The sequence below is a fragment of the Chelonia mydas genome, chromosome 8 (assembly GCF_015237465.2).
Source record: "Chelonia mydas isolate rCheMyd1 chromosome 8, rCheMyd1.pri.v2, whole genome shotgun sequence".
Classification (NCBI taxonomy): Eukaryota; Metazoa; Chordata; order Testudines; family Cheloniidae; genus Chelonia; species Chelonia mydas.
The window spans coordinates 53,428,603-53,453,710 of record NC_057854.1 but is presented as its reverse complement, the minus strand read 5'-3'; the positions used below and the strand labels follow the sequence as shown (position 1 = coordinate 53,453,710).

At 43.7% G+C, this 25,108-nt stretch overlaps 1 protein-coding gene across 2 annotated transcripts in view; it reads left to right on the top strand.

Moving 5' to 3' along the window:
* Window positions 1-25,108, top strand: part of SHCBP1L (SHC binding and spindle associated 1 like) — a 67,203-nt gene that overhangs the window by 18,311 nt on the left and 23,784 nt on the right. Inside the window, exons 4-6 of one of the 2 annotated variants that reach the window (XM_043521068.1) lie at window positions 5,743-5,829; window positions 6,481-6,699; window positions 9,920-10,052. In XM_043521068.1, coding sequence (XP_043377003.1) covers window positions 5,743-5,829; window positions 6,481-6,699; window positions 9,920-10,052 — 439 coding nt within the window. The remainder of the gene's footprint in view (window positions 1-5,742; window positions 5,830-6,480; window positions 6,700-9,919; window positions 10,053-25,108) is intronic. The other variant, XM_027823642.3, reaches the window with a different exon arrangement.

Sequence of the window (25,108 nt, the reverse complement as noted above, 5' to 3'; positions counted from 1 at the left end):
TTTTGCCATTCAGAGATGCTAAAATGTTAACTGAGGAACTGTACCTAAAATAGAAAGATTAGAAAGATTTACTTTGCTTCATTAATAGTGTAAGAATATTCACAAACAAAAGTCTCAGTTTAAAAAAGTGGTAAGGATGAAAAAGTATTTTGATGAAGTCCAGTTAATGCCCCAAAAAACCCTTGCAATTTGATTGGATTTACTTAGTCCAGGAGTGAACAGCTTCTTTACCTGAGATTCAGCAGCTCTATCTGGATTCTGATGCTTTGCCTTAACACTTCTGCTTTTTTTACTCTAAAAGGTGTTGACTCTTATTTTAATGTGCCAACCATATGGTGTTTTCAAGGTTTGCAGTACTATATCTTGAGTAGAGCCAGTCAAGAATTTTCTGACAAAATGCTTGTTAATGTGTAGAAACAAACTGTTTGCAGAAAAGGATTTCTTTCAGTGATTCATTTCAACTTGAAAATATTTTGCCATTTCTTTCTAGCTTCACAATGTAGTGTCACCAAGTTGGAAGTGTTCACGGAATTGATTGCCTCTCTGCCGCCCCAGTGTTTTGCCTCTGCTCAAAGAACCTAGAGGTTCCCCTAGGACTCATTTCTAAGCAGGAGTTACTTCCATTGTGCATATTTCTTTTTTCTTCCTCTTCTTGATGCCCCCAGTAGGTTAGGGCAGGTCTACACTTAAAAAGCTGCAGTGGCACAGCTACACCAGTGCACCTGCACCATTGTAGCACTTTAGTGAAGATATTATGATGCTGATGGGAGAAACTCCACCTCCATGAGAGATGGAAGCTATATTGACGGGAGAAACTCTCCTGTCGACATAGCGCTGTCTATAATGGGTTAGGTTGGTATAACTGCATTGCTTTGGGGTGTGGTTTTTACATACTCCTGAGCGACGTAGTTACACCAATGTAAGTTTGTAGTGTAGAACGGGCCTTAGAGGATTTTTGAGAAGAAGAGTGTACAGGAAAGCTATTATTGAGGAGAAAACACGGCAGTGTAGCAAGCTTAGCTATGATCACCTCTTACTCCACTCTACAGACATCTGACAGGCAAGCCTTAAGCTGGTTGGAGTGGAAATTCTGCAACAGGACCTGGCATTTTGGAAGCAACAAGCCAGAAGTCCCTAGCTTTTTATTCTTCTCTTCTGACTGTGGTGAAGTATGGGATCAAGGAATGTTCCCAAGAGGCTGGCAAGTCAGCAGGGTCAGGAATAACCTGTGAGCATGACTTGCCTACTGCTTTCAGTTTGCCACAGTACCTGGTGTTTTTGGCCCAGCTGTCTAGGACGGGCCTTAGATAATTTTTCTTGTACTTAAGCTCTGACTTCTACAGGCTCTGAAAATGTAGTTTAAAAAAATACCCCCAACAACATAGCACTCAAATGTTTCAGATTCCCCGTATTTGGTATCAGTTACCATTCTTTTAGGGCAGCCTGAGGGTTGTGCAGATATGGATTTGTGAAGAATATCTAGCATGCATTTCCCTACACCCTATTACCACTCCTTCTGCTGTCTTAGTCGAGTGGCCTGGTCCAGCCTGCTGATGCCAACTAGTCCTTTGTTACCCTGGTTTCCTCAAGTGTAGTGACAGTATGACCTAGTGTAGTCCTTTGTTTTACTGCTGCTTTCTCTTCCCCTGCCACCAATTTGATTTGATTTTTCTATTTTGCAGGATGCAGAGTGATCTAGCCCATACTGCTAGCCTGTCAGTATCAGTAGACCTTTTTTCTGTCTGGCCTCCCTTAGCTCAGCGTGGTCTAACTCAGCTTGTCTTTTTATCACTCCTGCTGACTTTTCTTATGGAGTGCAGTAGAGTATCCTCGCCCCTACTGCAAGCATCCTGCCTATACCAATAATAGACCATCAAAATAGCTGGAATCTGCAGATAGGGATGTGACTGAGCTTCTATAATAAATGAAAGGAGGGGGGTAGCTCCCTTTCATGAACACCCAGCCAGCCAGTTAGCTATAAAGTCCCTCTTATTGGCTGTTCTTTGCTTGCTTTACCTGTAAAGGGTTAAAGTTCCCCAGGTAAAGGAAAAGGAGTGGGCACCTGACCAAAAGAGCCATTGGGAGGCTAGAACTTTTTAAAATGGGAAAAAAGCTTCCCCTTCCAGAGAAGGAGACATGGAGCAGCAATTCTACATGCAGGAATGCTGTGTAAGGGTTGAATCAGATATGAAAATTCATCTTCCATACCTAGAAGAAATCATTGGACAGGAAATGTTGACATAGACACAATCAGGTTTATTTCCTTATTTTGGCTTGTGGATCTCCTCTGTGCTAAGCCCAGATGCTTTTGTTTTGCTTGTAATCTTTAAGCTGAACCTCAAGAGAGATATCTTGATGCTTAATTTTTATAATTGTTTAAGTTCCAGCAAAAAGCCTAAGTTCCGAATGTATTTCCTTTCTTTTTGTTTTTAATAAATGTTACCTTTTTTAAGAACAGGATTGGATTTTTGTGTCCCTAAGAGGTTTGTGCATATGTTGTTTAATTAGCTGGTGGCAACAGCTAATTTCCTTTGTTTTCTTTCTCAGCTTTTCCCCAGAGGGGGTTGAAAGGGCTTGAGGGTACCCCACAGGGAGGAATTCCCAAGCGCTCCTTCCTGGGTTCAAAGGGGTTTTTTTGCATTTGGGTGGCGGCAGTGTTTACCAAGCCCAGGTCAGAGAAAAGCTGTAACCTTGGGAATGTAATATAAGCCTGGAGTGGCAAGTATTAATTTTTGAAATCCTTGCAGGGCTCCACCTTCTGCACTCGAAGTGCCAGAGTGGGGATTCAGCCTTGACAGCTTCTTTCTTCCAGTTTCCTTTCATGTGTTCCAGACTGGTCTAGCCTGCTACTTTACTAAGCCTGACAGCAATTTTCATTCAAGTGATATTTCCGAGTGTCTAGTTGCTTACACCATTAGCTTTCCAGCTCCAATGGACAATCCAAATGGCTGTAATCCTGTGCTAAAATGTTAGCATTAAGGAAGGAGAGTTTTGTTCCACAGTTTTAAAACCACTTCGGTAAGATTTTAAGGTCAGAGCATGTTCATCTCAGCTTTCCCTCCCCCTTTATCAACTCTTTCTATCATTTCTTTTTTAAAGCAGTCTTCTGTCTCTTCGAGGAGCAGATCATAGACTGGGGCAGCAGCAAAAGCTATAGATGCAGAAGCAGCAGTCTTTACAACAGTTAAGATGGATAGCCCAGTATATTGGGGGTTGCTCGGTCTTCTGAAAAGGTTAATTCAGGCCTTCAGTAAGATACCTTAGTGTATGTGACCAAAAAAAGCATTTCAAACTTCCTGGTCAAGTGGAAACTTATATTTCAGGATCCTCTCAGACTCCCAGACTTCAGCACGTGAAGTGTTTGGCCTGGAACTTGAAGTTTTTGCGTTCTAGAGCATGACTATTTGGGAGAGCTCATGGAACATGCTAGTCAAATCTAGAAATTGTCCACAAATCTGACAACTTCAGAGGATTCTGAGAACTTGATTCTCATGGTGCTCTTGAAAGGACATATACTGGCGTTCCTTCTAGATAGGCACTTGCTAAGACTATGACACAATCTTCCTGCAGATTCAGGTCTCAATGTTAGCCTACTTGTAGCATATTCCTTCCAATTCTATCATTTTTTGCAACACCCTCATATTTCCCAATTCCTTAAAGCTGTCTCTCTGCAGAGATGCTGTTAGGAGACTAGTAGAATAGCTTCAGATAATTTAATTTTTCCTAAACACATGGGGGAGTTTTCCCCATACTTATTAAAACATTTTACCTGTTCGCAATTACATTGGCCAGGAGAGTTAGTTGATAGATGAAACCATAGGGTTAGACGGGACTGCAAGGGTCATCTAGTCTAAAGTTTGGGGGGCATTATCCATCTGGAATCTTTCTATGCAGTTTTTTTGCAGATGAAATGATTCTCAGACCTGCACCAGAATTGTGTCCCCTGAAATGTTCGTTTCCACTTGAACTAATCTATTTGCTTTCCTTGTATTCCACCACTAAAAGTCAGTTACTTGCTTTTAGATGTTGAGATATTCAAATTCTGTTTACATAAAGCTAATTCTTGAAGAAAATCAGATGCAATGTTAATATTAGATGGATGACCTAAGAAAGGTTGCAACAAAAGCATCATAGCCAGTATTCCTAGATGGATAAATTAAGGAGTTTGTCAGGCCTACAGTTTGTTCATAAAAGATCCTCCTTCTCCTGTAAAAGTTCAGACATATGTCCATTTTCTGGGCAGAATAGCATTATGCTTTGTTTAAGTAATTTTGTAGTATAGCTATGTGGACTTCAGTGCATTCCTTTATCGTTTTAAAACAGATGTTATGTCTTCGACATAGCTTTTGAACAAAAGGTCCTGCAAGCTCTCTCTTAGCTTTCTTTCATTAAAACCCTTCACATGCTGAGGGAAGGCAGAAGAAAAGTAAAACAAACAAAATAAACCTATCCTCAAGCAGCTGTTTTTTCCTTGTGGTTCACTCTTGATGTTTCAAGTTTCACTCCTGTTTATGTAGATATGTTTTACTGGCTACTTCCCAGTTGTAACGGATTACTGAGTACCAGGTGCCCATGATGAAGAAAGGTTAAATTTACTTACCTACATGTAACTTTTCCTTCTCTTAAGTGGGCATCTGATGCTCTGCGAGATCTCTCCCAGGTTGTCACTTAATTTGCATTAATTTCCAGTTGGAGGGGAAATGTCTCAGTTCTTCCTTTTTTCTCTTTATGGAATATTCCTGCAGAGAGAGATGGAGAAATCTTGTGACCCCCTCATTTTAGGATCTTTCTTTGCTGTAAGTGATCTCTTCCATTTCCCTGTGTTCTAATCAAAATTAATAATTTGTCGTCTTAGCATGAGTAGTTGATTGGGGAGTTAGAGAGAGGCAACCACTTCTCTTATCAGCTCTAATTGCCAGCACTACATTGTGAAGCTAGTGGAGTTTTTTTTTTTAGTCTTCAGGCTTGGAAGATGAGGAAGAATAACCTAGTTATAACAGATTATGGAGCAGTAGGTGCCCATTACAGAGAAGGAAAAATGAAGGGTAGGTAACTAAATTTTATCTTTTGGACAGCGACAGCCATAAGCAGCCATATGGATGAACTTACAGAAGCGCTGTTGAGATTTTACCTAAGTCTGCTGGGTGAGGTGAAGAGAGAAATCAAAATGCAGAAATTAAGCAGATTTTTCTTGTGGGGAAATAAGATTTGTGGTGTTGCAGCTTTTTATGAAGTGAAAATGTTTTTCACAACTTGAGATCACTACAATAGAAAGTTATGAGGTTGACTGCCAAAACAACATATGGAAGCTTTTTTTCCCCTGCTTCTCACGAAAGAGCAAATTTGGTGGCAGTATAATACAGGGGGTCCCCGGTATACGTTTCCCCCTTATCAGTTGTTTCTTGTATCCGTTGCTCACCAATAGGGGAACATGTTCAGATTCACATTGGTCCCGATCCACATATCCACTTCACATTTTGCAGGGCATTTCTTTGGGTGTGTCCCCTGGTGCTCAGGAGGTGCTGGGAGGGAGGAGGAGGAGCCAGGACTGGACACGCTCGGAGGAGAGGGCAGAACTGGGCGGGAAGAGGCAGGGCAGGGCTGGAGCGGGGGTGAGCCATTATTTCTTGTGTGGAAAAATTAAATTCCCCGATATCTGTAGTTTCAGTATCCTTTGCCCTATTCAAGAATGCAACCCTGATGTATACTGGGGACCCCCTGTAATGTCAATATATCTTTTAGGTTTTTCTATGACTTCCTTTGGAGGGATTGGGATGAAGATGAAAGTTGTGAGACCTATGCAGCACTGATAGAAGAGAGAATTAAACTGTAAGTATATTACTCCAAAAAAGAGAGTGAGGTTTTTGTGTGTGTGGTTTTTTTTGTTTTTGTTAAAAGAAGCTGTGAGGAGGTCTCCTCATGGTGCATTGGAGCACTATTCACCTTGTCATGAGGTCTCCAAAGGTCAGTTGCCACCTCTCACAGGGTCTGCTGCATTGGTGCTTTAGCCTTCCAGGTAAGGAACGCTTGAGTCCTACCCCTTCTAGGGGATTAAAGTAAAAAAAAAATAAAAAAAAATAAAGGAATGCTATGAACTCAAACACAGTCATCCAAGGAATCTTCAGCAGGATCCTGCCCTTCTGTTTAGAGCGTGTCTTCATGCGGCCAGGCCTTTAGGTCAGTCTTCCTTGGCCTGGTCATCTCATCCTTTGGGAGGTTCATCCAGACAGCAAGCTGCATCTGACTCTTGGCTGAAACCAGGCTTTCCTCGGCAATGAAGAAGCAGAGCTTTGCTTTCCTTCCTGGTCAGCCCTGCACAGAGCTGTGACTTCTTTTAACTCCCCTCTCCATACCTGAGATCTGCTACAGGTGTAGTGACGCGGGGCCAGTTGGGTCCAGAGTCCTTCATTAACACCCTCCTTGCCGGTATGGGGCTTGTACGCCCTATGACAGAAGTATAATTTTTTTTTATTTTCACAGTTGGTGTGATATTGAGAATGGAACTATTCCTGCTCCAATTGGTCAACGTTTTAGAAAAAATCTGGAGAAATATAAAAACATGCATTTGGAATTGATTCAGTACCAAAGTAATATTAAAGAAGAACCTACAGCAGAAGAAGCTGTTGAATGTTGGAAAAAATACTATGAATTAGTAATGCTATGTGGATTGCTGAAAATATGGGAGGACCTTCGCCTCAGGTAACCTCTATAGCAGTGATTCTCAAACTTATTTGATTAAGTCCCCTTTCTGTGTGTCTGTAGTCATTTACGGCCCCTGCCACACAAGTACGTATACCTCTGGCCAGGCGCCCGGCTCTGAAGGCAGCATTGTGCCAGCAGCGACTCAGAAATAAGGGTGGCAATGTGAAAAGTGGTATTTGTCAATTTCACTTTTCACAGCAGACTTAGCTCCCCATTGCCACCCTTACTTCTGCGCTGCTGGTGTCCCGGGGCTGACAGCCGGAGCCCTGCCGCCACCTCCAGGTGAAGGATTGGTGGGGGTCGGGGGAGGAAAGCCCAGGCTACATCCTGGTGAGGGATTGGGGTGTGGGGGGAGAGCCCTAGGATGGCGGGCCTTTGGCTGTCCTCTTTATCCCCTCGCCTCCTGGTTGTGCGTGGCCCTTCCGCCCAAGCCCCAACCATCCGGGGCTGACAGCTGGAACTCTTAAATTAAAAAAAAAAAAAAAGGCACACAGCTTGCGCCTCCCTTGATTCATTCCCAGATGCGCCCCATAGTTTGAGAACCACTGTTCTATACTTACTAGTTCATACTTGAGGCCCTACAACAAAATCCATTCTAAACATCGTAATTTCTTGCTTGTCCTTTCTAAATGTTAATAGAAGTTAATTAGCACTGTAATTAATTATAAACTATGAATTTAAAAGCTTCCTGCCAGTGGTTGAGACTGTGATATCCTCCCTAGTGGGATTATTACATTAAGGTAACCAACTGATTGCTATTTACTCTCCAGTGGAACTATTAAATCACTAAATTTAGAAAAATCTGTCCTTCGATTTTTCTTTAGTTTATCAGCATACTTCAGTCCTTATCCAGACGCTGTCTGAACTGCAGTATTTCACTGTATAAAAATGCGTACTATAAATCCATATTATATTAAAAAACCCTACGTTAAAAGAAGGTTGAAAGTCAAGCATTCAAAAATTGGTAAATGCCAGTTAGGTTTGCCCAGAGGCAACCTTAATTCAGGCCCTGGTGTGCATGTGCTCTATGACAGTCTTTAATTATGTTATTACTTTTTTCCCCCCAGGGGATCCCTGCCTCATTCATTGCACAGGATAGATGGTTCACTGTTTCTTTCTATCCTCATAAGTATTTACTGCACACTGTAGGATTTCAACAGAATTATTAATTTGCTCATGTTGTTTTCTATATTTTTCTCATTGAGATCTTAGTTCTTTATGAACATTAATGAATTAATCTTCAACACCCCCTGAGAGGCGAGATGATGATATCCCCAGTTTCCAGATAGAGCACTGAGGTACAAAGGTTAAGTTCAAAATTGTTAGAAGTGTCAGTTAATTTTGAAAAAAGAAAAGGAGTATTTGTGGCACCTTAGAGACTTACAAATTTATTTGAGCATAAGCTTTCGTGAATATAGACTAACACGGCTGCTACTCTGAAACCAGTTAATTTTGGGTGCTGAATCTGAGAAGCCTGAAGCTTGGTTTTTAGAGTACTTAGCATTTTATAGCACTTAATGGGCACTGGAATTTCAACATATAGACTTCAGTTGCAGTTATGTGTGCTCAGCACTTAACGCAAATGAACCCACATGTGTCTCAAGCCAGGTACCTAGAAAATGAGGAATGCACAATTAGTGACCACCTGTGAAAAGTTTTCTTTAAGTGACATACCTAGCATCACATAGGAACTCTGTGGCAGAGTCAGGGATAGAATTCAATTTCCATAATGTTATTCAGCTGCCCTAGTGATAAGATCATCTTTTTCTTCCTGTAGTTCTCTGCCTCATTCACTAAACATCTTCCAACTTCTGCAACAAAATGAGGCAGCAGTCCTACAATAGTCTCATTCAGTATACAACCTTGATTCATTCCTACAGCATAGTTTGTCCTGTGACCTTAATGAGGCAGGAGTTCTGTAGGGAAAAAATATACATGAACACATAATTAAACTCTATCATAACATGCACAAGGAGGCTGAATTAAGGCTGCACAGGAAAACTTAACATTTTCTAACTTCTGAGTTCTTGACTTTGCAACATTACTGTTAGTTTAATGTCTTATGTAGTAAGTCTTTTTTTTAAACTTAAATAAAAAAAATAAATCCATTATGTAGGAACAGATTTACCCCCCATATAGGCCAACGGCATATTTGGGATCTTTTGGTTCACGGCACAGCTCTCTACCACTTGAGCTAACGTAGCTGATAGCAATAGAAGGTTGTTTATCTTCTGATGGGGCTTGCCATGAGATGGGGATTGGAGACACACACTTTCAGTGGGTTTCACAGTGATTTACTAGATAGCAAAGTAATGTTGAGACTTGGGAATAATGGGTTTAGTTCCAGGTTCTGCTGGGGAGCATGGTCTAGTGGCTCCAGATACTTTTGCTCCTGCTTTTCTTCCCTTGCCCCACCAAGCCTATCCCTGTCCTCTTCTGTTTCTGTCCTGCCTCCCCCTCACCTCCAGTGCCTTCTAATCCTCCTCCCTGCCCTGCATCTCTTGCAGATTTAATTTCTCTTTGCTTTGTAAAACAGAAGTGGTTTATTATATTGAGGGAGGAAAAAATATAAAGCATAGATAATTGGAAGAGTCCCTTTTCTAACCATAATCACACTTTAAGATGTGCCTACATTTTAAGAAATGTGTCTGGGTTATTTTGGTAGGTTTTTGTTTGGACACTCTATTTGAACATTTCATTGGGGATTGGTATAATAAAGGAATTATGTTTTAACAAAAGATGGAGTCAAACTGTTGATCTAGGCTAGAAGATGCTTTTTGAAAATGGCTTTAAAATATTTTTTGGCCTACCTGTACTGATCAGTCAGACAATCTTTGTGAATGGATTATACTGGGAACAGTGTTTAAATAGAATTCCATGTTTGTTTTCAAAGATGGGTCAAAGCCCAGGACCGTAAAACCAAATTCATGAAATATATTAATTTATAGGATTCTGGAGATGGCAGCTAAGTGGTAAGTGACTTGTCTAAACAAATTTGTGCTGCTTTTACATATCTTGCATTTAACACTGTGAAAGTTTTGTGATGCTGGAGTTATCTGGTATGTTTGTCATAGATGAAGATGCTATTTAAATGCATGTATCTGTTAAAATCTAATAAATTCAGCTTAAAACTTCTTAAAGTCAAACTGTTTTATATACTGTCAGAAATGCTTTGTCTAAAACTAATTGTAGTACATAGATTTGGTCTAAATTACAGAGCTTATGGACCTCTGACCCCAAGGATACTGAGGCGTAGGAGAGGACACAGAGATGATGGGAAAGCTGTAACTCATATTGTAGCTAAAACAATGACAGCAGAAATGGTGAGGAAGACTTCGATTATGTTTTATGTGAGTCAGAAGGACTAAATGTACAAAACAAAACCAAGGCCAAATGATCTAGGGGCTATTAGTACATAACTGTCTTGAAGGAGATAGTTATTCAGAAGTGACCTCTGAATTTTTACTTTCTGATCTAACTGAAGTGGTCGCATAGAATCCTCTCATCTCAGTCTGTGGGATGAGAAAGAATATAAATTTCTAATAGGCAGTCCATTAGTTTGAAATGGACACCCATTCAAAAAGGTAGCTCGCTGGTGAGAAACTTTGTTGTCAAAACTGCCCATACGTAAGACTAGTAACTGCACAACAAGCGGTGTTTATTTTGCCTCTCTTTGCAGAAACAACTTGTTGTCATTCCTCTGCAGATCACTTGGGGAAAACCTTGGCTACTGTGGCTTGCTGGCATTCCTTCCCCCACACTTCCACATTTTCTCTCTCCTTCTCCCTCCAGCAGACATCTAACCATAGAGCTCATTAGAGGAACTGACAGACTTAGATGTGCAGCAGGGTGTTCATGGGGATGTCTCTTTTCTGGCTTGGAGGGCAGTAGTTCCACTTTGCCATGGCCAGCAATAGTCTTAGAAAAGGGTATCTCACACCAGTTAGTGATAGGCTGTCATAGGCTTATCCATTAGAGACTGTTCTGGGTGTTTTGGAGATGAGGTGTCCATTATTACTTATTGCTCTAGGGACCAGTGGACACCACAGCCATAGAAAAAGGTCATGAAGCTAGACGCTCTGTCTCCACAGAAGGGAACTTCATGTGTGTTTGAATTAGCTAGAAGCCTTCTAACCTGTGAAAGTGACTCTTGGTGCTTTATCCAGTCTTACCACCCCAAGTTCCTGCAGCCTGGCTTCATTTAATTCTGTTCCTCTCAGATGGTTCTTTGTCCCACTCATTCCCACTTTCTCCCCCGGTTTTTGTTCATCCAGAAATTCTGCCTTAATGAGATATTTATCCCTTGGATCTGTCTGTCTTGTCCTTTCCACACTGCCTCCTTTTGTTTCGCGATAGCTAACAGATATACTTGGCCTCACCTCCAGGTGTGGACACCACTCTAGGACTGAACTGAGCAAGGTACCATTCAGTGGTCTAAAACTCTTTGAAGTTCTGGATAACAGCAGTAAAAGAAGTTGCATATCTGAGTAAGCTTCCTGTGCCCCTGGAGAATTAGGAAAGAATTACAGTGGAAGTTATTTTAAAAAAAATACTTCTTGTTCATTCAGGGGAAAAGAATACTTCTCAGGATCTTCATGGGTTTCTGGAGGTAGGCAAAGCTTCTCTAGTCTTGCCTTCAGTAAGTAAAAGAAGACAGACCTGCTCAGATCCCTTTCTCTCTGGAACCTTCGTAGGGTGAGCTTGACAGCTCTGAGCCTCCAGGCGTCTGATGCTTTGATTCCCTTCTATGGAGTTCCAGGTGCCTTGTGCTGTTGTGTATCCCAGGTATGCTCCCGTCCCCCTGAGTGGACATATGTTGAGCACCTGTGGGTCTAGAAGGCATATGAAAAGACCCTTGCACACATTCTTTGGGATTGCCCACTATCTGAGGGAATCCAATACCTGGCTTGGGACCAGTACCTGATCCTGTATATGTTCCAGGGAATGGGTCCAAACTTGGAGGAGAAACATGAAATGGGATCTTGCCCATGGGGTGACTTATATACACAAAACCAAAAGGCCAGTAGTTGGAGACACTGAGCTACGGATGGCCTTGTGTTCTTTAGTATAGATGTAAGGTTCTGGATTTTTTGGAATCTGTCCAGTGATGGGTAGATTTTTGCCTCAGTAATGTCTATGTCCACTCCCAGAGCTATCCTTGTGGAAGTTTTTCTTAGTGTTTATCACAAAACTATGTGCTTGAAACAACTGCAGTATCCAAAATGTGGCAGGCTGGTCTGCTGCTCTGGTTGGAGCTCTGATTAAAATGTTGTCCAGGAAAGGATACGGGTGAGTGCCCTGAGATTGAAGTCTGGCTATGACCATTACCAGTACCTTGTTAAAGACCCTGAGGGCAGAAGAAAGGCTGAATGGTGGAGTTTTGTACAGGGATGGCCTGTGTCATAAACAAAGCTGAGTAGGCAGCGGTGGCACAGACATATGAGGACATATAGATGCAATTAGCTGCTAGGTCAGCTGAGGTGAGGAAGCCCCTTTGGGACAGGGATGTTACCATCACAGCAAGGGTTTGTATGCAGAAGCTCATTCTCTTCATCCGTTTGAATCATTTTAGGTCCAGGAATGCTCTGACCCTCCTGTAAGCTTTTGGATGATGAATAGCCTATTGCATATAGCCTAAGAATCTTTTGAGGGCTACTTTTCTGTTGCTGGGATGTCTAAGTGAGGTTTCATTTAGCATCAGTTCACATTTGATGAGATTGCCCGAGGTGGGGGATTGGATGAAGAAGCGATGGGATGGGGCCCTTTTTTTCAGGGATTAACTGCACTACCTCTCTTACCCACTTGTCTGTGGTCAATGGAGACTATTCTCAGAGAAGTGGTAAACTGCCTCTAAGATTCAGATTTGGGTGGAGATACATTTGCTCATTGTCGCAGTGAGACCTCAGATGTGTTTTGCTGCCTGATCAGCTGTTCCAGATATAGGATTTTTTGTTCCTTTTTGCCTGCTTTGCAGGAATTGCCACCTGGCTGTGGCCAGGATGGGGTCTCTTGCAGCTCTTTATCTAGTGCCCTCTGGATATATCATTTTCTGTGTCCTGCTCCTTATGGTCTTCCCCACTTAGTCTTTCTGTGCTTCAGCTGCCCATCTGTAAAAGGGGGATGACAGTACTTCCCTACATCACAGGGTGTTGTGAGGGTAAATGCATTAAAAATGGTGAGGTGCTGATATACTGCTATAATGGGGGAGGGCATATAAGTACCTCAAATACTTGGGGAAAAAGGCATGGAAGGAAGTTCTCAGGGTTTCCAAGTTCCCTGCTGTTGACTTGGGAGCCTAGACCTGAGAGCCTCAGCTGGAAAGAGCTTGAGCTTCCAGGATCCTGGGTCAGCTGGCTCCCCATGCTAAGGGGGAGTCTGGAAGCCCTGGGACCTGTGGCCCTTAGGCAGTCCATATAACAGGGTTGCTGTGAAGTTGTGGATCCTGACTCTAAAGCGGGTAGGTGAGTTGGCAGAAAACCAGGCAAGTTTCCGTCAAAACTGTGCCTGTATTGTCTCAGAACATATGTTTATTTTGACATGTTTCTGCAAAATATTTGCTTTTGATGAATTGGCATTTTTGGAAGGAAAAACGTGGTTGGAAAATTTCCAATTAGCTGTAGCCATATTGGACACCCAGCAGACACTGCATGAACTTGATGGTCATGGTCCTGCAAGAAATCCTCACTTCGTTAAATTGGTGGAAAGACCTTCAGATGTACAACAGAATACGCTTTTCTTCTTTGAGCAGTGTCCTTGTGGGTACTCCACTTTAGGTGGTGGTGCGTCCCAGCACCGTCGATCAGAGATTTATGGTAGCAGTGTCCGCGCAGGTCGCACGTTGCAATACCGTTGGTGCCGTGTGTAGCGCGCGCATGACCCAAGCCCTCTAGTTCCTTCTCAACCATCCTCGGCCGAAGACGGAGAAAAGGGGCAGTGTTAGCAATTCTCCCTAAAACCATTAAGAAATAGCTTTTAGATAAATATTTAGATAAGTTGTTAGAGATAGAGTTAGTGTTAGTGATAAAAAAAATGGTTTTTTCTTGTTAGTCAACCACCCCTAGTTAAAATGCTGGGGTTTCCAGGCTTCAAACGATGCGACTCCTGCTGCGATGCCATGCCTGTTTCAGACGGACACTCTTTATGTGTACGCTGCCTGGGTGAGGGGCATATTTCCCAGAAATGCCCCCACCGCAGCAACCCAAAAGCCAGAGCTTGATGGGACAGGGATGTCTGGCTTAAAATGATCTTGATGGAGAAGTCCCTTCAGCCTGAGGCGGACAAGCAAACATCCTCTCCGGGCCCTCCTCAAGATGGAAAAGGAGACCTACCCTCTGAAAAAAACAAAAAGAGGGCTCAAACTCAGAGAGGTCCGCGAAAACAGAGGTGGTCTCCTGCAAGGTCGCTACCCCCGATGCCATCTTACTCTTGGGTGAGCACCTATGACGCTCCAGGCACTTCCTGCACTCCCGAGGTTAGAGCAAAAGAAACAGAGTTGAGGCACCGATGAAAACATGCCTCCTCCACGGCACCAAGCTCACTGGTACGGGATTCAGCACTGAGTGTCTCAGGCACCATGTCTCCACCCCCAGCACTGACAACTCAGTCAGCACTGGTAGACACCACAAAATCGGCAGCGGCCAAACACCGGTCAGCAGCGACTCCATCAACGAAAGGGAAAGCACCCATGGCACCAACGACTTCTCAGAAATCAGCACCGACATAGTCTCCGCTGCACCAGAGAAACTTAGAAATCTCATCGGCACCGCATTTACTGATACTCGGTGCCAAGGACTCCCACGCAGGCTCCAGAGGAGATCACAGCCCACAAGACATGGCATGGTTCCCCAGTGATGGTGATGAGGAGATGCAGGGACAGTACCCCCCATCTCCACGTCACTCCTCACCTAAGTCCCACTGACCAACGTGGAGTCACCTGGGTCCAAGACACCAGATGACCCTCCTATGGCTTTCCCAATGCAATGGGCTCATTCGGAACCATGGAGCTCAAAAAGGGGTCAGCATTTTGGACTGTCCACAGTGCAGAGGCGCTAACTGTGCTCTAACCCAGCGTCTCCCATACCACAACCCTTGAGACAAATGCAGGGAAAGAGGACACAGAAACGGGCACAGACCATGACATATCATCTGTATAAAATTCATCTTCCTCCCCATATGAGGCGATTATGCCCCGACTGCCAGCCTCGGCAGATGACTTTAAACAGTTTCAAGAGCTGTTCAAGAGAGTCGCGCAAAGCCAAGACATCCCGCTAGAGGAGGTAAAGACAAACCAGCACAAGCTGGTACAAATACTGCAACCCGCATCTACTTCCAAAATTGCCCTTCCCATCAACAAGCCCATCTTGGATCCTGTGGAGACAGTCTGGCAGACACCTGCTTCTATTCCGCCTACCTACAGAAGAGTGGATAGAAAATATTACGTACCATTCAAGGGGACAGACTTTCTATTTGCGCACCTGCCTTCCAACTCCCTAGTTGTCAGGGCAGTAAATCACCATAACAAACAGCCACAATTCAAGATTACACCCCATGACAAAACACAAACGACTTGACTTGTTCGGACACAAAGTATATTCCTCCTGCACCCTTCAGTTTCAAATGGCCAATTATTCAGCACTATTGGCCAAATACGACTACAACAACTATGGGAAACTTGCCCAGTTCATATCTGAGCTCCCAGAGGAAAAACAGACACAATTCCAGGCCGTTGTCACTGAGGGCCAGCTCATATCCAGAACAGCCCTTCAGGTGGCATTGGACACAGCAGACATGGCAGCCTGAACAACAGCCACAGCACTGAGTCTCATGGTTTCAGGCCTCAGGAATAGCAAAAGAACTCCAGACAAAAGTAGAGGACTTACCTTTTGACCAGGAATAACTCTTCTCTCAGAAGACGGACAAGGTCCTTCATTCAGTGAAGGACTCTTGGGCCATGGGCCGCACTTTGGGGATTTACACCCCACTGCAAAGAGAAGGTGATACCAACCATATCAGAGACCTAGAGACTCCTTAAACAACAGGCAACAACAGTGACCATACGATAACCAATGCCAGTGTCAACGATCACAACATCGGTGAACACCTGAGTCTCAGGTGCCGACTTCTCAGTCAGCACCTCCAAAACTGCAATTTTGAAAAGTTAGTTGAGAGTTTGAACAACCTCCCTCATGAAACAGCGTTCACGCCTGACCCATCCCCAATTTTTGGCCATTGACTCTGGTCCTTTTACCACATCTGGGCCACCATAACATCAGACCAATGGGTGCTAGAAGTTATCAAGTCGGGATACATTATCCCCTTTACGTCCCGCCCACCTTCCCTACCCCCTTCAGGGATCCTTCTCATGAACACTTACTATGACAAGAAATCAGTCATCTTCTACAACTAGGTGCCATGGGACAAGTACCACTACAATTCAGAGGGAAGGGATTCTACTCCCATTACTTCCTGACCCAGAAAAAGAGCGGGGAACGGAGACCAATCCTGGATCTGCGGAAGCTCAACAAGTTTGTCAGATCCCAAAAGTTCAAGATGGTCACATTGGGTATGATACTTCCAGCGCTGCAACAGGGGGACTGGTTTTCAACCCTTGATCTCCAAGATGCTTATTTCCATATCACCATTCATCCTGCTCACAGGAAATTTCTACAATTCACGGCAGGATGAGAACACTTGCAATACAGAGTACTACCATTCGGCCTATCCATGGCACCAAGAGTCTTCTCCAAAACTCTAGCGGTGGTAGTGGCACGTCTACGCAAACAGGGAATAATGATTTTCCCATGCCTGGATGATTGCTTTATCAAAGGCCCAACTCTACAAGACAATGGACGCAGTCCAGTCCACTATCACACTATTCCGGGAGCTCGTTCTACAAATAAACGAATGGAAATCAACAATAAACCTGGTACAACAACTAGACTTTATTGGGGCACTGCTCAGTGCCATAAAAGCCAAGGTGTTATTACCCCTTACCAGATTCAGGAGCCTCATCTCAGAAGTACAAGTCAGTCCTCAAGTTCGGGCTCGCACTGTCCTACAATTACTAGGACACATGGAGGCCATGACATTCGCGCTATGACATGCAAGACTACATATGCGATGCCTACAAGGTTGGTTACGCACAGTATACATACCAAGCAAAAACAACCTACACGAACAGCTCAAAGTTCCACGAAATGTCCTGAACTCATTATGGGGAACAAATCCACAAAATGTCTGTATGGGAATGTCTTTCCAACAGGAACCCGGTCACCACAGATGCCACACTGATATGCTGGGGTGCTCACATGTGTCAACACACAATACAGGGCAAATGGTCTCCGGGAGAGACTTAACTGTACATCAGTTTGAAAGAGCTATGAGCAGTCCGCAACGCCTGCAGACATGTTCTGCATCAACAAGCAAGGAGGAGCTCACTCACATTCTCCGTGCACAGAAGCCATGAGACTTTGGAATCGGTGCATACAACACAACATAAACATCTCAACATGTTACTTTCCAGGCTGTTGGAATGCAACAACAGACATGCTCAGCAGGTACTTCTCTCAGGATCACAAATGGGAGATGAACGGAGAGGTCCTGAGTTCAGTCTTCAAATGGTGGGGCATTCCCACTATCTATCTGTTCACATCCCCGACAAATCGGAAATGTGCGATGTTCTGCTCAAGAGCGGGACTGGGATTATGGTCATTAGGGGACGCCTTCCTCATCAAATGGGAGGCACAACTCACGTATGCGTTTTCACAGATACCAGTGATATCACATGTGATAAACAAGATACAAGCAGACAGGGCCAAGGTTATCCTTATATTCCTGACATGGCCCAGACAGGCATGGTATCCTTCCTTACCTGTTACGCATGGCAATATGCACCCTGCGAGCTCTCCCTCGCTGGCCGGATCTGCTGACTCAACACAATGGTTGCACTCTCCACCCGAACCTGGAGATACTCCACCTACAGGCATGGCTCCTGAATGGTTCCACCATGACAAAATAATCTGCTCGGAACAAGTTAAACACGTGTTATTAAACAGCAGGAAACTGACTACAAGAAATATCTATCTTCAAAAATGGAAGATGTTCTCCACCTGGTGTCAAGGAAGACACTTGACAAGCGATTCAGGACCACTACCATTCATCTTAGAATACCTATTGGAGCTGAAAAGCACTGGCTTAACAATGAACTCCATCAGAGTCCATCTTGCGGCCATTTCAGCATTCCACCGAGACATCGAACTTTGACATTCATACACCCAACTACAAAACGCTTCTTCAAGGGTTTCTTCAAATGTTTCTTTCTTCAAATGTTTACCCAGACGTTCAATGACCTACACCAACATGGGACCTCAACCTGGTACTGAAATGCCTCACCAGACCACCATTCGAATCATTAGCCGCCTGCTCATTACTCCACTTATTGATGAAAGTAGCCTTCTGAGTCACCATTACCTCAGCCAGAAGGATAAGCGAGATTGGGGCGCTCATGGCAGATCCTCCATACACAACATTCTTCAAGGACAAGGTCACGCTACGCTCATACCCATAATTCTTACGGAAAGTAACTTCAGCATTTCACATGAACCAATCTATTCACCTACCAACCTGGTACTCTAAGCCTCATGGTACTCCAACAGAAGCTGCCCTACATGCTCTAGACATTAGAAGGGTGCTAGCGTTCTACCTTGAAAGAACCAAACCTTTCAGCAAATCCCCTAGACTTTTCATCTTTATTACCGAGCGCTTGAAAGGAGACTTTATATTCACTCAGAGATTATCCAAATGGATTTCCACATGTATTCAAACATACTACCATATCCGGAATACAGAACCACCGGAGCACATTAGAGCACATTCTACTAGGTCCATTTTAACCTGAGTAGCGTTCCTTAATAACGTTCCAATACTAGAGATCTGTAAGGCGGCCACTGGGGCCGCCGTCCACACATTCGCAAAGCACTGTGCAGTCACACAGGACTCCAGGGCTGATGCCATAGTGGGCCTCACAGTACTTTCCTCAATGACTTGAACAAACCTGAAGTCCCCACAGCCCTTAGAAGAGCACTGCTCTACAGTCGCCTAAAATAGGACACCCACAGGGACAGTACTCGAAGAAGGAGGAAAGGTTACTTACCTTGTGCAGTAACTGTAGTTATTCGAGGTGTGTCCCTGTGGGTGCTCCACTACCCACCCACCTCCCCTGTACTTCGGAGTTTGCAGTTAAGACTGCAGTAGAGACAGAACTGGAGGGCTCGGGTCATACGTGCGCCACATGTGGCAGCAACGGCACCGTGAAACACAAAATGCGCATGTGCGAGACCATAAATCTCCGATCAACTGTGCCGGGACACACCACCACCTAAAGTGGAGCACCCACAGGGACACACATCTCAGAGAACTCCAGTTACTGCGCAAGGTGAGTAACCTTTCCTTCTGCTCTTCTACATTCGAAGACTGTTGACCAGACTCCTCCACTTAGGGAGGTCTCCTAGAGCACCTTTAAACTTGGGACCTATGGCCCTCTCAAGAAGCTTGTCTCTACATAAACATCCTAAAGCTCAAAGGCTTCTGTCTGGCATGCATGCACCAAAAACTAATGATATACCTGAGATACATCAATATTTTCATCATCTGGACAACAACTTAAACTCCCTCATAGATTTCCACCACAACTTCAAAGACCACCACCCATCCGTTAAACTCTCTCTGAAACACTCCCACACTAGCATCAACTTCCTGGGCACCTCGATTAGCTTCAACAATGGAACCCTACAGTCAACTAATATATGAGAAACCCACGGATCACCATACCTCGCTTCATAGATCCAGTAACCACCCCAAACATACCAAGAAATCTGTTATCTGCAGCCAGGCACTCGGATACCACAGAATATGCTCCGAGAGTCCGGGTATACACCTCAATTCACTCAGTACTGCCTTCACCAAACAAGAACACTCCACCAGAGAAGTAGATCACTTCATGAAACAGGCACCCAAATACCCTGAGAGAATGTGCTTCAATACAGAAATAAACCCTCCTCAAACCACACACCTGTAATTGTCACCTAACACCCAACACTGGAACCCACACAGAGGTACCATCAGAACAACCACAATCCATATGCGATGGGGACCCCATCCTGAAAGATATCTTTCCTAAAAGTCCTCTTCTGTCCTTCAAACAACCCCCCCAACCTCTCTAAGCTCATCATCAGAAGTGAACTCCCCATGGACTGGAACATACCAATTCAAAGTGGCACCAGACCCTGTCACAACAGATGCAAAACCTGCAGACATATCTCCACTGCTACCGTGATCAACGCCTCCCACACCTTTCAAGATCCATGGGTCCTACACATGCCCATCACAACATGCGGTGTACCTCATCCAATGCACTAAATGTCCCAACAACAAATAGGTGGGTGAAGTCAGACAATCACTATGCTCTCAAATGAACGTACACAGGAAAATGATAAAAAGATAAAACACCACATCACCTGTGGTTTAAATGCTTTGCACAAAATGATCACTCTATATCTGACCTATCAGTCCTCATCCTCAAAGGAAACCCACACAACACTTTCAAAAGATGAGCTTGGGAGCTTAAATTTATAACTTTGCAAGGCACTAAAAATCATGGATTGAGTAGACACACTGGATTTATGGTTTCAGAGTAGCAGCCGTGTTAGTCTGTATCCACAAAAAGAAAAGGAGGACTTGTGGCACCTTAGAAACTAACAAATTTATTTGAGCATAAGCTTTGGTGAGCTACAGCTTATTATCCCCCCTGCTGACTTTCCCTCCCGCCTTTCCTTTCCCCCCATCACTGCAGGGTTGTTCACCTTGAATGGTCCCTTGAAATATGTATGAACTACTTATGCTAAACAATCTGTTCCACTTTGTATTTAGCTGTGACTCTCAGAGTACGTTTTCCAGACCTGAAGTAGAGCTCTGTGTAGAGCTCGAAAGCTTGTCTTTCTCAGCAACAGAAGTTGATCCAATAAAAGATATAACCTCACCCACTTTGTCTGGTATGAAAGGCATTTGCACTATTACTCCAGGAATCTATGACCAAGTGCCGATAGACAACACCACAGTTAGTCATTATGCCTACAGACCAAAGGGGGACAAGCTCATCTGTTTCACCAAGAAACTAGGCAGCTTTGAAGTTGGTGCTTTCTGAATCAAATCACACTAGTGGCTCTACATCTTCTTGGCCTTTGGAATACCTTTGTAGACCAACCAAGCAGGCACTTTTCAGACAACCATGAGTGGTTTGTCAAAGATTCAGTCCTAAAGAACATCTTTCACAAGTCGGGATTCCCAGGAATAGACCTGTTTACTATGGACCAGAACAAGTGTCAGACATTTAGTTCCAGAGGTGGTCATAGCCCAGACTCTCTGACAGATGTATCACAGACCTCATCATGTTCTGCTCCAAATGCAAGGTGCATTTCTTTGACCTTGCCCTTCTCTAACAGAAATACAGACCACCGTGTGTGTGTGTGTGTGTCTGTATATATATATGTGTGTATATAATACATTGCACTGCACACACTTCTTTCCCGAGGAGAGGGGAAGAGAACAAACATGCAACAGATGTTAGTCATGTCGTTTAATGCACTACTGGAAGGTGCTTGGATACTACGGTATTAGAATGTATGTAATATAGTATCCCCTGGACACCAGCACTGATGTATGCTTTTCTGCTGATTCGGACAATACTGCGGGTTCTGAGGAAACTGAGGCAAGATGCAGGACTGATGACTGATATAGCCTGACCCATTCTGGGTCTGGCAATTCTTGTATTGGGCTGTGATGAATTTCTCAGTAAAGTCCCTGATCCATCTTACCTGCTTTGACTGACATGGTCTCACAGAACAGTCAGATCCCGCACTGGGGTCCGGGACCCAGCTTTGTTGCATTTGATAGCCTGGATGTTAGTTGGATGATGTCCAATGAAAAAAACTGTTCAACTTACAGAACATGCTGCTCCAAAGCAGGAAACTCTCAACTAGACTGACTTTGCCTGAAGAGAAAACTTCTACTTATAAAGCTTTGTGGCACAATCTGTCTCTCTTTACACCCATTTCAGCAATATTGGACTACAGAATCATAGAACTGGAAGAGACCTCAAGAGGTCATCTAGTCCAGTCCCCTGCACTCAAGACAGGACTAAGTGTTATCTAGACCAGCCCTAACAGGTGTTTGTCTAACCTGCTCTTAAAAATCCCCAATGAGGGAGATTCCACAACCTCCCTAGGCAGTTTATTCCACTGCTTAACCACTCTGACAGAAAGTTTTTCCTAATGTCCAACCTAAACTGCCCTTGCTGCAATTTAAGCCCATTGCTTCTTGTCCAGCGGTTAAGAACAATTTTTCTCCCTCCTCCTTGTAACAACATTTTATGTCCTTGAAAACTGTTATGTCCCCTCTCAGTCTTCTCTTCTCCGGACTAAACAAACCCAATTTTTTCAATTTTCCCTCATAGGTTGTGTTTTTTAGACCTTTAGTCATTTGTTGTATGTACGAACTCTGAAGCAATCCAGACTGTCATGTCCATAGGGGTCCATTTAGCAGCAATATATGCACATCACCCTTCTGTACGGGGCCATACTGTTCCCCCCTCCCCCCCCACACACACGGTAAGGCTCCTTTAGGGGTACCTTCATGGTTTTCCCCCCAGTTATGGAGTCCGGTCCTTCTTGGGACCTGAGTATAATATTAATAGTGTTGATGGGTTCTCCCTCTTGAGCCCTCATCTTGCTTCCTTTACCACTTATTTGTGAAGACTGCCTTTTTAGTACTCATTACATCAGCTCAAAGGACAGGGAAGATTCAGGCCTTCATGACTTGTCCCCTTATACAGTGCTTCATAAGGATAGAGTCACTCTCGTGCCTCATCCCAAGTTCCTGCCTAGAGTGGTTTTAGAATTTTATGTGAACCAGTTTATTCATCTCCCAGTACTCTTCCGCAAGCTGCATGCAACCTTGGGGGGATATTAAACTTCACATATTTGATGTAGTAAGGTCATTGTTCTTTTACATTGTCAGGACAAAATCATTCAAGAACTCACCTAGACTGTTTAAGGCCTTTGCAGAGAGTGAAGTGTCAGGCAATATCCTCTTGGAGACTATCAGAATCAGTCTTCAGCTGTATAAGAACATGTTCTGAATTAGTCAGGTTTGATCCATCTAGTCACATTTAGGGCTCATTCCACTAGAGTTCAGGCCACCTGTTTGAAGAACGTTCTTATGCCTGAAATCTTTAGAGCAGCTATGTGGAGCTCAGTATATTACTCTTTGGTAAAGGCTTCCAGATCAAATCGTCACTTTAGTAGGGCTGTCCTTCAGTCTTTGTTTAAGTAGGACTCCTAGTACCCACCACCAAACAGACAGCTGCTTGTTAGTCTCCAGGGGTGGAATCCATGTGGACAATCGCTTGAAGAAAAACTGTGTAGTCTAAACAGATTAAATAGATTCCATGGCCCACCTTCTTCCCTGCTGTTATGGAGCTGTCCTCTGTGATTCTCTATTGGCGAAGGAACTGAGGGATAGTTGGGCCACTTTGTCCTTTTTGCCCGGCCATTGCGGGGGGAGGGAGGGGGAAGGGTGTCATGAGGACATCTAGTGTGCAGGTGTGCTTCTAATGGATACTGCTTAGCAAAAAATCTGATCTCAGAGACATAGTGCATATACGTACCAAAAGCATCATCCATGTGGACAACTCATCTCAAAGAAGCAGTTACTGTAAGGTAACAGTTGTTTTCAATCAGCAGGTCACACCCTTGAGTGCACACTTTCCCAACTTGCTGTCAGGATTCAGGCAAGTTCAGGCTGACAGTTTAGAACTTCGAAGGATGAATCTTCATAGGTTTTATTACATGGCTGATGTCTTCTCCAGTCTAGGAAGGATTCCATAGTCAGTCTATTACTGTATATGGCATGCCTTTAGAATCTGGTATGTTAATTCAAGATTTGCCTTCAATTTCTTTTTGATGTAGTCATCAGGGGTCTGAAATCAGTACCTCATAGGTACATGTACTAATTGGGAGCCCTCTGAGATTCTTCTGGGAAAGCGGAGCTTCACATCCTCACATTTTCTAAAAAGAAAAGGAGTACTTGTGGCACCTTAGAGACTAACCAATTTATTTGAGCATAAGCTTTCGTGCTCAAATAAATTGGTTAGTCTCTAAGGTGCCACAAGTACTTCTTTTCTTTTTGCGAATACAGACTAACACGGCTGTTACTCTGAAACCTGTCACATTTTCTAGATTTACTAAAACTGGGGAAGCTTCTACCTCCTTTCAAGTTTCCCATCTCCATCTGAAAATTAATCTTCACCCTGGAGGATTCAAGACCTGTGGCTGGCACATCTGCTTTGTATTAATAATATTCTGCATGGACCTAGTGGCATCATGGACCTCTCTTCTTCCTGAAGTGACTTTTTCTTATCTGAATTGAGACACCATTCTGTCCTAATCCATCTCATTCTAAAAAGATTAAATGTCATCTGATTTTTCAATCCCAAAGAGGCCGATCTCAGCTGATGTACTGTTTTATTAGCATTATTATAAGAATGATGTATGGCATTTAGGTCAGGAACCACAAACTGGATTCACTTCTGAAAATTGTTGAATTGGGCAGTGTTCTACCAATGCCAAAAACAGGAGTTAAATGGAAAGTTAATATTTAGTGACCAAATTATTTAAACGGAGACCCCATTGTGCTTGGTACTGTACAAACATTAGAAAGTGCAGTCTCTGGCCTTAACGAATGTACAGTAATGGGAAAGAACAAATGAAATAGCACTACTTGTGGCCAAACTAGTAATGCTAAAGCATGGGTGGTGCTGGCAGGTGACCATAGTCAATTAGCTGCCCTAAACAAGTTTCAGTGCATGTGCCTCTAACCCTCCTCCCTCAGTTCACTACATCTCTTCATTTTTTAAAGTGTTTTTGTCGGGGTTATTTGTTATAACACTTTAGCATTAAACTGCCACATTAATTTGAATAAAAAACTGTTACTCACCTTTCGTAACTGTTGTTCTTCGAGATGTGTTGTTCATGTCCATTCCAATCAGGTGTGTGCGCACGCATGTGCATGTTGGCTGGAAAATTTTTCCCGTAATAGTCTCTGTCAGGTCGGCCTGGGCGTCCCGTGGAGTCGTGCCCTCATGGTGCCTAATATATAAAACCCTGCCGACCCGCCATCCCTTCAGTTCCTTCTTGCCGGCTAGAGGGGAAGGAGGGTGGGTATTGGAATGGACATGAACAACACATCTCAAAGAACAGTTATGAAAGGTGAGTAATTGTTTTTTCTTCTTTGAGTGCTTGTTCAGGTTGATTCCAATCAGGTGACTCCCAAGACAAATCTAGGAGGTGGGGTC